We start from the raw sequence: 14,945 nt of genomic DNA, 5'->3' as shown, positions 1-14,945 counted from the left end.
TCAGGAGGAATTTTGGACCATTCCTATACTGTACAATACTGTTTCAGTTCAGCAATATTCTTGGGATGTCTGGTGTGAACTGCTCTCGAGGTCGTGCCACAGCATCTCAATCGGGTTGAGATCAGGACTTTGACTGGGGCCACTCCAGAAGGCGTATTTTCTTCTGTTGAAGCCATTCCGTTGTTGATTTACTTGTGTTTTGGGTCGTTGTCCTGTTACATCACCCAATGTCTGTTGAGCTTAATTTTGGCGGACAGATAGCCTAACATTCTCCTGCAAAATGTCTTGATACACTTGGAAATTAATTTTTCCGGCTGTCCAGGCCCGAGGTAGCAAAGCAGTCCCAAACCATGATGCTCCCTCCTCCATACTTTACAGTTAGGATGAGGTTTTGATGTTGGTGTGCGTACCGTTTTTTCTCCACACATGGTGTTGTGTGTTCCTTCCATACAACGGAACTGTAGATTAATCTGTCCACAGAATATTTTGCCAGTAGCGCTGTGGAACATCCAGGTGCACTTTTGCAAACTTCAGATGTGCAGCAATGTTTTTTTTGGACAGCAGTGGCTTCTTCCGTGGTGTCCTCCCATGAAAACCATTCTTGTTTAGTGTTTTACGTATCAAAAACTCATCAACAGAGTTGTTAGCCTGTTCCAGAGATTTCTGTAAGTCTTCAGCTGACACTAGGATTCTTCTTAACCACATTGAGCATTCTGAGCTGTGCTCTTGTAGTCATCTTTGCAGGACAGCCACTCCCCAGGGAGAGTAGCAACAGTGCTGAACTTTCTCCATTTATAGACCATTTGTCTTACCATGGACTGGTGAACATCAAGGCTTTTAGAGAGACTTTTGTAACCCATTCCAGCCTTATGCAAGGCAACAATTCTTAATCGTAGATCTTCTGAGATCTCTTCAGTTTGAGGCATGATTCATATCACGCAATGCCTCTTCTGAATAGCAAATTCAAATTTTGTGAGTGTTTTTTATAGGGCAAGGCAGCTCTAACCTACATCTCCAATCTCGTCTCATTGATTGGACTCCAGGTTAGCTGACACCTGACTCCAATGAGATTTTGGTCATTAGCCTAGGGGGTTCACATACTTTTTCCAACCTACACTGAATGTAGACAAGAAAAATACAATAATTTGTGTGTTATTAGTTTAAGCACACTATGTTGGTCTATTGTTGTGAAGATCAGATGTGATGTCCAATGATTGCAGAAATCCAGGTAATTCAAAGGGGTTCACAATTTTTATTGCCACTGTAGCAACATGGTCTAGGAAATGGCGCCAATTCAACAGCGACCACTATCCATTGCGGGAGAAAGTGCATGTTATTATTTTTTTAATCCTTTGTATTAGTATTGCACCATTGTTCTTATGTAATATAACCATATACATGTCTCAGACTGATGTACACAGTACCATCCCCACGGCCTTCACAATGGAACAGTCCACTACTGCTTAACTAAAAAAGAATCTCAGCCTATTGACCAAACAATAAACCAGCCAATGGGATGAACCCTATAAACAATATGCAAAAACCAGCTCCTCCCTTGACATAGATCGATCATCCCGAATACCAAAGCAGAGAGCTTGTTACAGCACACCACCTACAGTGGCAAACAAATGAACCACTGCCAGCTTCACTCCTTATAGCCATTCATTCTTGTGTAGTATTAAAAAATGTGGAATAGTTCCCATGAGTGTTAATTGTTTGGTGTGTATTCTTTAAAACGCAACATAATCATTTCCTCTAGAAGTGTAGGCCTATATCAACTTAGAAAATACATCACCGTCCACCGTTTGAATATTATGACAAGTGTTTAAATCGACTGTATAATACATATACACTTGTACTGTCAGCAGATGTTGCAGCACTGCGCCAAAAACGTGTCCCCGTGCCAACTCAATCACTTACACAGATACTGATCTCCTTGTAAGGCAGGGCCATTAATGCACTAAGGGAGCAGAGGAGATGGGTGGCAATACACTCTATGTCAATGACATTCAGTCTGTGAAACATACACAAACACACGCGCAGACAGTCCTGCTGATGTTTATGTACTGTAAGACTGTTCCCGACCCCCCTCCTCCCACTGCCCTTCCATATTCTGCCTTTAAGCTTGTGAAGTTGCCAGTAATAGGCTACACCAGCAGTCCGCAACTTTTCAATTTCGAGGGCAAAGTTCTCGTACAATTTCTACTTATCAGAGTGCAAGTTCAGATTATTATTATTTATTTTTTTACCTTTATTTAACAAGGCAAGTCATTCTTATTTACAATGACGGCCTAACGAGGAACAATGGGTTAACTGCCTAGTTCAGGGGCAGAATGACAGATTTTTACCTTGTCAGCTTGGGGATTCAATCCAGCAACCTTTCGGTTACTGGCCCAAGGCTACCTGCCGCCCCAGTTTCATATGCACATTTTCGTGGAACACTTTGATTTATTTTATAATAAAGTCTTCATGACGCAAAATCAATGTCATGTGGTTAATCAAAATCCTATCTAAATGAAAACATTTCAAATCTTATAAAAAACTATTTAAACTTTATTTAACTAGGCAGGACAGTTAAGAACAAATTCTTATTTTACAATGACAGCCTATCCCAGCCAAACCCGGTTGTGATACAGCCCGGGATCGGACTAGGGTCTGTAGTGACGCCTCGAGCACTGAGATGCAGTGCCTTAGACCGCTACGCCACTCGCGAGCAAATTGCCCATATGTAAAAATAGCCCACATAAATATATCCTATAAATCACATTGGCTATCCTATAAATCACATGGCCTGTCTTCAAGGAACTTGAAACATAGTACAAAATATTCTGGGCCCTCAGAGAGTTCCAGACAGAAAGACACAGCAGTAGACTATTTGCGCAAGGGATAAGAAGTAGTCAGCGAGGCCTATTTTATGAGGTTTCCAACTGTTCAGAGCATGACATTTCTTTCCGCTTTCATGCTGAGTGGTTATCGAAAAGGAGAGAGCTGGAAAGATGGTCCAAATAGGCTACATTGAGGAATTATGGTCATTCTCAATGGATGTAAAAACAAACTTTGTTTACTTGCTGTTTGAGGCCCTATTTGGTAAACGACCAAGTACATATGGCAAAAACAGCTCAAATAAGCAAAGAGAAATGACAGTCCATCATTACTTTAAGACACGAAGGTCAGTCAACGCAGAAAATGTCAACGTTTCTTGAAGTGCAGTCGCAAAAACCATCAAGCTCTATGATTAAACTCTCTCTCATGAGGACCGCCACAGGAATGGAAGACCCAGAGTTACCTCTGCTGCAGAGTTCAAGTAACAGACACATCTCAACAACTGTTCAGAAGAGACTGAGTGAATCAGGCCTTCATGGTCAAATTTCTGTAAAGAAACCACTACTAAAGGACACCAATAAGAAGAAGAGACTTGCTTAGGCCAAGAAACATGAGCAATCTTGAGATTTTAGATTTTTGGTTCCAACCGCCATGTCTTTGTGAGAAGCAGAGTAGGTGAACGAACGGATGATCTCCACATTTGTGGTTCCCACCATGAAGCATGGAGGAGGAGGTGTGCTTTGCTGGTGACTCTTAGTGATTTATTTAGAATACAAGGCACACTTAACCAGCATGGCTACCACAGCATTCTGCAGCGATACGCCATCCCATCTGGTTTGTGATTAGTAGGACTATAATTTGTTTTTCAACAGGACAAAGACCCAAAATATACCTCCAGGATGTGTAAGGGCTATTTGACCAATGAGAGTGCATCAGATGACCTGGCCTCCACAATCACCCTACCTCAACCCAATTGAGATGGTTTGGGCATACGTTGGATCGCAGAGTGAATGAAGAGCCGCAAACAATACTTTTTGGTTACAACATAATTCCATCTGTGTTATTTCATAGTTTTGATGTCTTCACTATTATTCTAAAATAGTAAAAATAAAGAAAAACCCTTGAATGAGGTGTGTACAAACCTTTGACTGTTACTGTATGTGTACACATTCACACTAATGTGCATCTGTCCTGACTCTCTGAATTCCTAAACTAGACCTCATATCATCACGGACAACTAATCATCCGCAGCTTCCAATTGGCTCATTCTTCCCCAGGGTGTTGCTGTAGAAGAGAATATGTTCTTAGTCAATAAATACATATGTTACTGTCTATTGGCTTGGAATGCATGCATTCTGGGAATGCGTGGGCATTTGATTATAATTTGAATTAATACATTTACTTTTAGAAAAATATCTTGACTTTATTTTCCAGATATCCCGAGAGTCTAGACAGGCTGCATTTCTCAGATCATTTGTCAGCAACAGCCAAAGAAGAGTCTGATTTTCATCATGATAGAACCGACACAGTGTTTCGCATTGATCTGTTTCAGGTCTTGTAAAAACTACGTCAGGTAATTGCTATTGGAAGTGTGGAAAACAACATACCGATGTCAGGGCAGCCTGGAGGAAAGGGATGGGCATATCAAATTATTACAATTATTCAAGTAATATCATGAATTTTGAGAGGAAAGGGATGGGCATATCAAATTATTACAATTATTCAAGTAATATCATGAATTTTGAGGGGGGTCAGAAGTCCTGAAACTTGAAATGATCTTCTTTGAACAACTTCATTGTTCTTTTGTCTAATTAGGCCTAATTTATTATGAAGCTTGTCAGACCGTGTAATGAATACTAAGATGTCACATTCAAACTGAACAAAAACACAAAGTAAATTGCCGCTGGTGTTAGAGTCCAGGGAAAGTGGCAGTGCAAACTGCATGTACTCATGGAGGTCTTTTAGACCGAAAGCTTAACAAATAACCTAAAACTGGCATCGATTCTACGTGTGCACAAGTCTCTTTCCTTGAAGTGTGCAGGGTGCACCAAATCACATCTCATCAAATTGCTGCGATACAGCGTTGTAAAATAGCTGTGACGTGATAATAACATGAGATTAGAGTAATGGCCGACATCAAATTACAGCCACATGGTTCGCTTGTTAAAACTGCAATGTCAGACAAAACACACTTATTAAAAAGTGTCAGAAAATAATTCTCTCCATCCTCGTCTGCCTTTATGCAGATGAAAATCCAATGCACATAGAGGTTACTTTGAAATTAACAAAGAAAAGGAATTACTGTGGCTAATGTGGGTGTGGTAGGCTAAATAATTACAACCCGAATAGTCCAAACAAAAAAAAAGTGATAAAAGAATCGAAAAATGCTAGGCAGAGCATGTCTAGAGCTTGTGGCTAAGCAGTACCAGAACAAAAATGGAGCAGGAGAGAAGGCCGACAGCATTTGTGTACTAAATCTTTTAAATAATAATAAATACATATCTTTTTTTTACTTCAATGGGGACCTGCTTGCGCGACTCAGAAGAGGTGCACTCTGCCTGTTTCAGCACAGACGTGTGGGGGAGAGGTGCGGGAGGAGAAGGGCCAGTATGTCTGACACGGAGGGAGATAGAAAGAGAGAAAGTAGCCTAACCGACTCACGCAAGTTAGATAAAACTTGTTGCTGCGATAGTTTATCTATCATCTCATCTGGTAGTGTCGGTCACGACTGCATCAAATCGATTGAGGTTATTTTTGCTGCGTCCCTGTGTTCTTGTCTACAACATATCCATTTATATTAAACAGCCTACCTGTTGGTTGATCATTGTAGTCTACTCCTTCTCATTTATCCACTCCATATTGCATTGATTAGAAATCTCACTTGTTACACATGGAGCCTCTGACAGTAGTACTGTTTTGATTGACCAACAATAACAAGCTACACACGTGAAAAGTCTGTAGGCTACCGGTACATTTTTTTGTGTGTATTATAAAAAATAAAAAATAAAAAAATGGGGCACACTTACAAGAACTATCATAAAACAGTTGTTTTACAGATACAGTACAGATTTTACTGAGTTACAGATCATAAGGAAATCAGTCAATTGAAATCAATTTATTTGGCCCTAATCTATTGATTTCACATGACTGGGCATGTGAAATCACATGAGCATTCCTGCACGCACGCACCATTGACTGTATATATGAATGGCCAAAGTCATCAATCACGTGATAATTCATTCCTACGTGAAGACTCAAATGCACATTTGAAGTATGGTTAAGATGTAGTCTCATAGATACATAACATGTGCGGTTTGAGCTACTCCAGGTGACGCTGCAGGCTAGTTCGTGCTGCCCTCTCTCATCGAGTATCTCAAGTTGAAGGACGACTGAGGTACTGCAGGCTGCCATTGGAAACTAAATTATCATTATAACTTATACTGTGTGCAATTTTTAAATAAATCGGATCAAGGACATACACCTGATGTAATAGAAGCAATTATTGGTACCATGATTGTCTTAAATTATTTAAAAAAGATGTACACAAAGATTGCCATTTTCTTATTCACTATTATGGGGATCCTGTTTTCTGTAAACAATGCCTGCAATACCGCGGTCGGCCTTGAACTTTGTAGCTTAAATGAGGGCGGCAGTAGCTCTCTCCTGGCACACACACACACACACACTGGAAGTAAAGGTCATTTTAGACAAGCATCAACGCATGCTTAATAAGATAGTGTCTTGGACACACTTTTCTTAATATCAATACCATTTGAAGATTAAAGAGGAACGGAACCCCCAAAAAATATTCTCTGGTTGAAAACTGCCTAACTATAAATATATACAGTGCCTTCAGAAAGCATTCATACCCATTGACTTATCTCACATTGAGTTGTCTTACAGCCCGACTTCAAAATTGATTGTATTATTTTCTCAATCTACACAAAATAACCCATAACGACATGTCTCTAGAAATGTTTACAAATGTATTGAAAATTAAATGCAGAAATATCCAATTTAAGTAAGTATTCACACCCGAGTCAATACATGTTAGAATCCCCTCTGACAGTGATTACAGCTGTGGGTCTTTCTGGGTATTCTCTAAAAGCTTTCCACCTCTGGATTGTACAATATGATCACATTATTTCTTTTTTTATTATTCAAGCTGGTTGTTGAACATTGCTCGACAGCCATAATCAAGTCTTGCCATATATTTTCAAGTAGATTTAATTCAAAACTGTAACTAGGCCATTCCGGAACATTCAATGCTGTCTTGGTAAGCAACTCCAGTGTATATTTGGCCTTGTGGTTGAAGTCCTGCTGAAAGGTGAATTTGTCTCCCAGTATCTGTTGGCTAGGAGACAACCAGGTTTCCTTAAGAATTTTTCCTGTGTTTAGCTCTATTCCGTTTCTCTTTATCCCCCCCAAAAACTCCCTTGTCCTTGCCGATGACAAGCATGAACATAACATGAAGCAGCCAACACCCTGCTTGAAAACATGAAGGGTGGTCCTCAGTGATGTGTTGTGTGGAATTTGCTCCAAACATAACACTTTGTATTCAGGACAAAGTTTCATTTCTTAGCAAACATTTTTCGCAGTTTTACTTTAGTGCCTCGCAAATAGGATGCATGTTATTATGTACAGGCTTACTTCTGTTCAAGCTGTCATTTAGGATGGTATTGTGGAGTAACTACAATGTTGTTGATCTATGCACAGTTTTCTCCTTTAACAGTGATGGTTCTGTCAGAATATGTTATTGTTAGACATCAGGGATCCTATGGGAAGGAGAATGGCAACAGACTGGTACAAGTCAACAGGACAGCTGTGAGTTGGGGAGTAGTATGGAACTTGGGCAGAGGTCAGGTCAGATGAAGTGAGGGAGATCTGTCAAGCAACAGAGGTGTATTGCTGTTCAGATGTGTAAGGAGACTCAGCAGAGAAGAAAGGGTTAAATACCAGCACTTGTGTGAATAAACTTGGTCTGAGCTTTTCATAGTTGTCCGTGAGTTTTTTACTTTGTTTAATTAGAACCTAAAAGCCATTAAACGCAGTAACTGTTTTAAAGTCACCATTGGCCTCATGGTGAAATCCCTGAGCGGTTTCCTTCCTCTCCGTCAACTGAGTTAGGAAGGACGCCTGTATCTAGTGACTGGGTGAACTGATACACCATCCAAACAGTAATTAATAACTTCAACATGCTCAAAGGGATATTCAATGTCTGCTTTTTATATTTTTATCCATCTACCAATAGGTGCCCTTCTTTGCGGGTCATTGGAAAACCTCCCTGGTCTTTGTTTGAAATTCACTGCTCGACTGAGGGAACTTACAGATAATTGTATGTGTGGGGTACAGAGATGGGGACGTTATTCACAAGTCATGATAAACACTATAATTGCACACAGAGTCCATGCAACATGTTAAGCTCATTTTTATTTCTGAACTTATTTAGGCTTGGGGTTGAATACTTAACTCAAGACATTACAGCTTTTCATTTTTAATGCATTTGTAAAAATTTCCAATATCATAATTCCACTTTGACATTATGGCGTATTGGGTGTAGGCCAGCGACACAATCTCAATTTAATCCATTTTAAATTCAGGCTGTAACAACGAAATGTGTGTGTGTGTGTGTGGGGGGGGGAAATCAAGGAGTATGAATATTGTCTGAAGGCACTGCATTAGATATATTAAATAAGATTTCAGAGGAAATACAGTAGCTGCTGCTAACTTAAATATCACCCAGACATAATGTTATCTTGACACTGACGCATTGTAAAGGAACAGAATCGTAATTGTAGTCGAATTGAGATTTCCCTGGTGAATTCCCCCAGTGTGGCTGACTAGCTGTTCAGTCTAGTGGGCTGGGTAGCACAGTTGTGTGATAGTGAATGTGGGATGGAATGGCTGGTGGTGTTGTGTGGTCTGTGGACACCGGAAAGATTACAAAAGACCATATTTCTCAGAGGGGTTGTCTTCCCCAGCATGAAAGTCACATGCAGGCAGACAGACAGACTCACCCAGAAAAGGAAGTTGAATGTGAATAGGAGGTACTTAAGACAGACGGTCCCACATGTTTCCTTCTTCTCGTCGTACGCTGTTGGTGGTGCCCCCATGCTGCAGGTGAAAGAGAGAGGTGGATTTGAAAATGTTCAAACAGTTAACCTTGAATCTGTTGTCGTTTCTTTTTGGGCCAGTTTCCCCAGACACAGAGTAATCCTATTTTTTGCTATCACAGATCGTTCTGGCAATTCTCAAATAAAAACTTTATTGGAGTAAGGATGTTTAACATGCTTTTTACATTCGTATCCCAAACCATTATTGAGAAAATCAATTTTTTGACATATTACAGGCCTCCTTTAAGGCCCTATGATCCGTGAGCCATACATGGTAGGAACAACATCTTGGTGTCATTATACTCCTTATAGTGTGCTCTAAAATATAGAGTATGTTTATACTATGAAATAAAACATGTTAAATAAGATTTATTCAATGTAAAAAATATTATTAATAGCTCAAAAGTGAACTTTTTGATTTATGTCTTAAAATATTTTTAACATACTGCCCTAATTTTTTATAAAAATGTACATTTTTCATGGGAAGTTGTGACTTTAAGAAGCCATACACAAAGACCATAACACACACACACATTTCTATGAATTAACTGAGAGCTCATTCACATTTGCTGCACTGCTATTTTAGTTAATTAGTTCAACTTGACTTCCCTAAAGCCTATCTGAAGAAAGTTTCAAATCTCCCTCTCAACTGTTGTAATACAAAGGAATAAAAACAGAAACACCTGGGTGAATGATGACAATATAACAATGCCCCCATCAAAAGGTGCATGTGCAGTCACACAATAGTCCACCTTCTTGTCCCTCGTTGTTTGCATTTTTCTCTACCACTTGTCGATCTTCTATCCCTGAACCCCGATCTAATTCTTCTCTCTCTGCATCAACTACTACCTGTCCACTCCAAACGTCATGGAGTACAGAAGTTCTAATTGTTCCTAATCTTGACAGATGGCTAGATGCATACTTAAATCTTAACAAAAATACATGTATGCTTGTGTTCATTAAAATATTAGGGATATCAACACACTATCCCAATGTTTCAATGCAAACTGGGCTAAAGGGTAAGTTGCCCCAAACACACTTCTGGGCCCTTTATAAACATTTGCCTGGACATTTGTCAGTAACGCTACCCCAGACAGTTTTTAGGTTTCTGTATTTTTTAAATGTGTGACAAACAACGTCTATTTATCGTAACATAAACAACCACTGGCGTCTCTGCATTGAACTGCAAAATAAATTTGTTTAATGTAAAATGTACAAAATAAAATACATACTTTGTTCTAGCGCAAAAGCTCTTCCATATTCTCTGTAATCCATTGATACGCTGGCTTCGTGCTTCTAAGATTGATGATTAGAAGAGGCGGGACGAAGGAGCGTCTTACTATTGGATTCAAGAAAGAAGCCAAGACAACAGGAAGTAAACAAAGTAACTAATAGCTAGGCTAGTGGTTTCCGATCTCTGAAGTAAAGTAATAGGGGAATAGTAGTCGAGTTCTGAGTCACTTTAGGGAAGCAAGTAAGCAGCATATCTGGCCAAAAATGAGGTGCATTGTATCCAGGCGCAATAACATCCCATTTTCACTCTTTTCCTGTCCGCGATAGAGCTTTGTGTCAGGCATAGATGCAGTCCATCCAGCATCTTGATTATGGTGTAGATACGAACTCTGAAGTGATCCAACAGCTGCAGTTGTGATCATTTTAATCTTGGGACCGATTGAAACCGGGTTCTGTTCCCAACTGAGCCAATTGATCAGTTCAGTAATTGCTTAAATTCAATTTCAGCAATTTCCAAATGCCTGAAGGTACCAGGTTCATCTGTACAAACAATAGTACGCAAGTATAAACACCATGGGACCACGCAGCCGTCATACCGCTCAGGAAGGAGACGTGTTCTGTCTCCTAGAGATTAACGTACATTGGTGTGTAAAGTGCAAATCAATCCCAGAACAACAGCAAAGGACCTTGTGAAGATGCTGGAGGAAACAGGTACAAAGGTATCGATATCCATAGTAAAACGAGTCCTATATCGACATAACCTGAAAGGCCGCTCAGCAGGGAAGAAGCCAATGCTCCAAAACCACCATAAAAAAAAAGCCAGACTACGGTTTGCATCTGCACATGGGGACAAGATCGTACTTTTTGGAGAAATGTCCTCTAAGCTGATGATGAAACAAAAATAGAACTGTTTGGCCATAATGACCATCGTTATGTTTGGAGGGAAAAAGGGAGGCTTACAAGCCAAAGAACACCATCCCAACTGTGAAGAACGGGGGTGGCAGCATCATGTTGTGGGGTGCTTTGCTGCAGGAGGGACTGGTGCACTTCACAAAATAGATGGCATCATGAAGCTGGAAAATGATGTGGATATATTGAAGCAACATCCCAAGACATCAGTTAGGAGTTTAAGCTTGGTCGCAAATGGGTCTTCCAAATGGACAATGACCCCAAGCATACTTCCAAAGTTCTAGCAAAATGGCTTAAGGACAACAAAGTCAAGGTATTGGAGTGGCCATCACAAAGCCCTGACCTCAAGCCCATAGAAAATTTGTGGGCAGAACTGAAAAGTCATGTGCGAGGCCTACAAACATGACTCCGTTACACCAGCTCTATCAGGAGGAATGGGCCAAAATTCACCCGAACTTATTGTGGGAAGCTTGTGAAAAGCTACCTGAAACATTTGACCCAAGTTAAACAAAAAAACGTGGTTCGAGGCTCCGTATGGAGGGGTGTGACGCAATTGCAGAGCCTCCGGAGGCATGCAAAGGCCAAATTGAGCTCCGTACCACATCGCCGTGCGCCTCCCAAATTTTGTAACAATGTGGAGGGCTCCGCATTGACATAATTGTTTGACGGTAGGTGGGGGCGGGAGGTCCTGTATAAACACAAACTCACCTTCTTGACAACTTCCTTCACAACATCTCTGCACTGCTCCGAAGTGCAAGAAGTATGAATACCGTGACATCTGCCTAGGACGCATCACCGTAAATGCTGCACGGCCAAAGCAGACGTTGGATTGACCATACAGCACCTTTAACTCATCGGTCAAGTCTAGACCTGCCCTCTCCCCCTCCTCCGTCTGTCTCTCCCACACACACAGGCCGTACCAGAGTTTACTAGTCTAAGCTTTCCGCAATACAAATATAAGAGCCTTCTCTACACCACTCGTGCGCACACACACACTCAAATGCAAGACAGCCTTCTCAGAGCCTAATGTAACAGGCTACTGCCGGCCAGCATAGGGAAGAGGTTACAAAGCAAACAACAGCTGTGGAATGAAGACGCATTTGCATTGTGCTGTATTGAGCTGTTTGAATGGGCTTACATTCACTATAACACTGAGCACAGCAGCATCATGCGTTCTCATGCGTTCTCTGCATGATCCGACCATTACCGTCTTTTACTGTGAGAGTGCATACTTAATTCATGTGACCAGTAATTGATTTGGATTTATTTGATAAAAAGGTCATATCTATAACTTAATCTCTCTATATACGAGATCAAAAGTTGGCCTAAACCTATATAGTCAACACCCCAATGAGTTACATGCTTAGTCATTGAGTTCATTCGTGTCTGTGGATGTCCTTTCAGGTGGGTTGAGGAGCATAAAACCAGTGATATCATACAGAGTTATATCCACAGGCAAAAGGAGGGCATGGTCACCAAAAAATACGTTAAAGTATTTTTTTTTTTATAGTCACACACGGCCCACAAAAATGATGCGGGCATGAATAGGACTTGCTGACATTAACATCCCTATCACACTTGTGTGTCTCCAAAACCAAAATGTTATTACATACAGTAGCCAAAGCTATTTCTGGTGGAATAACTTTTCTGGCATCTAATATAGAGAACTCCATATCCAGCAACTTATTAAGTAAGCACACCATGCTTACATTTGGCATTAGCAGACAATGTAGATTACGTCATCAAGCATTCGTGGTTTTACAGTGTGTGTAGGCCTGTATTTGTGTGGGGGTCAGTTGACTGAACCTGCCCTGTGTCTGTTGACCATCTGTTAGGGTGGACCCTTTAGTGTGTCCCTGTCGATTAAATTCAAACAAACCTTTGACAGGAACTCATTCTTGTATTATGTACAGAAATGGTGCAGCTGAGTAAAGAAACAAATGTATACAGGAGGAGGACAATGCACTAGAGAGGTACAACTTAAAACTCCAAATCTGAGACACACAAAAATCAAAAGGCTCTTTCAATACACAGGGTTCAAAACACTGAGAACGTACGTGAATGTTCAAATTTTGAACACTGAAATCCCCCCTTTTCCTTCAGATCTTAACTGAGTCGCCTACCGCTCAATACAAGACCGCTGACAAGCAGAAATACCCCCAGACACACCACACCTGTATGAGTAATCACTGACTTCTCTCCTGTGACATGACAATCATTCAAGTATTTGAAGGCATTGAACCCTTCCAGTTCCAGACATGTTTAGGACTTGACAAAAGAAAACCATGTTCCTTCACATTCGCATACTTTTATATTGGCTATAGGCCTATATGTGTTAGTCAAACTATTATAAATTAGATTAATGATAAAATAAAAGACATTCAAATAATGAATATATAGGTTTTGGGTATTTTGCAAATGACTGGCATATTAAGAAATGGCGTTGAAGGAGATGACTGCCGTTTTACAACCAATTGTGCTATTGTCTATGTTTTTTTTGCGTTATTTGTGACTTATTTTGTACATATGTTTCTGCAATGTGTCTTATGACCGGAAAGAGCTTCTAGAATCAGAACAGCGAGCAACATTCACAAGGCCGCAGGGCATATGGATTATCAGGATGTGTACTCCGAGCATGCGCTGACCAACTGGCAAGTGTCTTCAGTGACATTTTCAACCTCTCCCTGTCTGAGTCTAATACCAACATGTTTCAAGGCGACCACCATAGTGTTCTTGGGCACAGGGACTAAGGTAACATGCCTAAATGACTACCAACCCATAGCACTCACATCTGTAGCCATGAAGTGATTTGAAAGGCTGGTAATGGCTCACATTAACATTATCCCAGAAACCCTAGACCCACTCCATTTGCATATCGCCCCAACAGATCCACAGATGATGCAATCTCTATTGCACTCCACACTGCCTTTCACACCTGGACAAAAGGAACACCTATGTGAGAATGCTATTCATTGACTACAGCTCAGCATTCAACACCAGTGCCCTCAAAGCTCATCACTAAGCTAAGGACCTGGGACTAAACACCTCCCTTTGCCACTGGATCCTGGACTCCTGACGGGCTGCTCCCACGTGGTAAGGTTAGGTAACAACGCATCAGCCACACTGATCCTCAACAGAGGAGCCCCACAGGGGTGTGTGCTCAGTCCCTCCTGTACTCCCTGTTCACTCATGAATGCACGGCCAGGAACGACTAACAGCCTGATCAATGACAATGACGAGACAGCGTATAGGGAGGTCAGAGACCTGGCCATGTGGTGCCAGGCCAACATCCCTTCCTCAAGGTGATCAAACAAAGGAGATGATTGGTATTTATAGTGGATTTTGAAAGGCATTTGATAAAGTAAGCCTGGATTTTTTTATAACTGCCTGAATTTTTTCAATTTCAGTAATTCTTTATAAATGGGTAAATAATGTATCGCACCCTAGGTGTAAAATAGTATATAACGGCTCCTTCTCAGAGAGTTTTGAATTGTCAAGAGGAGTTAACAAGGGTGTCCGCTGTCACCAATCTATTCATTATGGCCATCGAAAATATAGCAATTAAAATCAGATCCAATGACAACATTAGAGGATTAGAATCCAAGGTTAAAACCAAGGTGTCCATGTATGCCGATGACTCAAGTTTTATGTTAAGTCCGCAAGCTAGATCCCTGCAATGTCTCATTAAAGATTAAAGATACTTTTCTGTACTCTCTGGACTAAAACCATTATGATAAGTGTACAGTATCATATAGGATCCTTAAAAATACAAATTTTACATTACCTTGCAGCTTACCTATAAAATGGGCTGATGGTGAAGTAGACATACTCGGTATTCATATCACAAAAGATATAAATAAACACTCC

The 14,945-nt window shown here is 40.6% G+C and overlaps 1 protein-coding gene across 1 annotated transcript in view; it reads right to left on the bottom strand.

The window, feature by feature from the left end:
* The window catches only part of LOC109895548 (CD151 antigen), a 45,628-nt gene extending 36,688 nt beyond the window's left edge, over positions 1-8,940 (bottom strand). Inside the window, exon 1 of the mRNA XM_031830619.1 lies at positions 8,841-8,940. Within this exon, the coding sequence (XP_031686479.1) occupies positions 8,841-8,936 (96 nt within the window). The 5' untranslated portion in view covers positions 8,937-8,940. The remainder of the gene's footprint in view (positions 1-8,840) is intronic.
* Between the last annotated feature and the right edge of the window lie 6,005 nt (positions 8,941-14,945).

The sequence above is a fragment of the Oncorhynchus kisutch genome, linkage group LG8 (genome assembly GCF_002021735.2).
Source record: "Oncorhynchus kisutch isolate 150728-3 linkage group LG8, Okis_V2, whole genome shotgun sequence".
NCBI lineage: Eukaryota > Metazoa > Chordata > Actinopteri > Salmoniformes > Salmonidae > Oncorhynchus > Oncorhynchus kisutch.
This window is presented reverse-complemented; position numbering and strand designations above follow the sequence as displayed.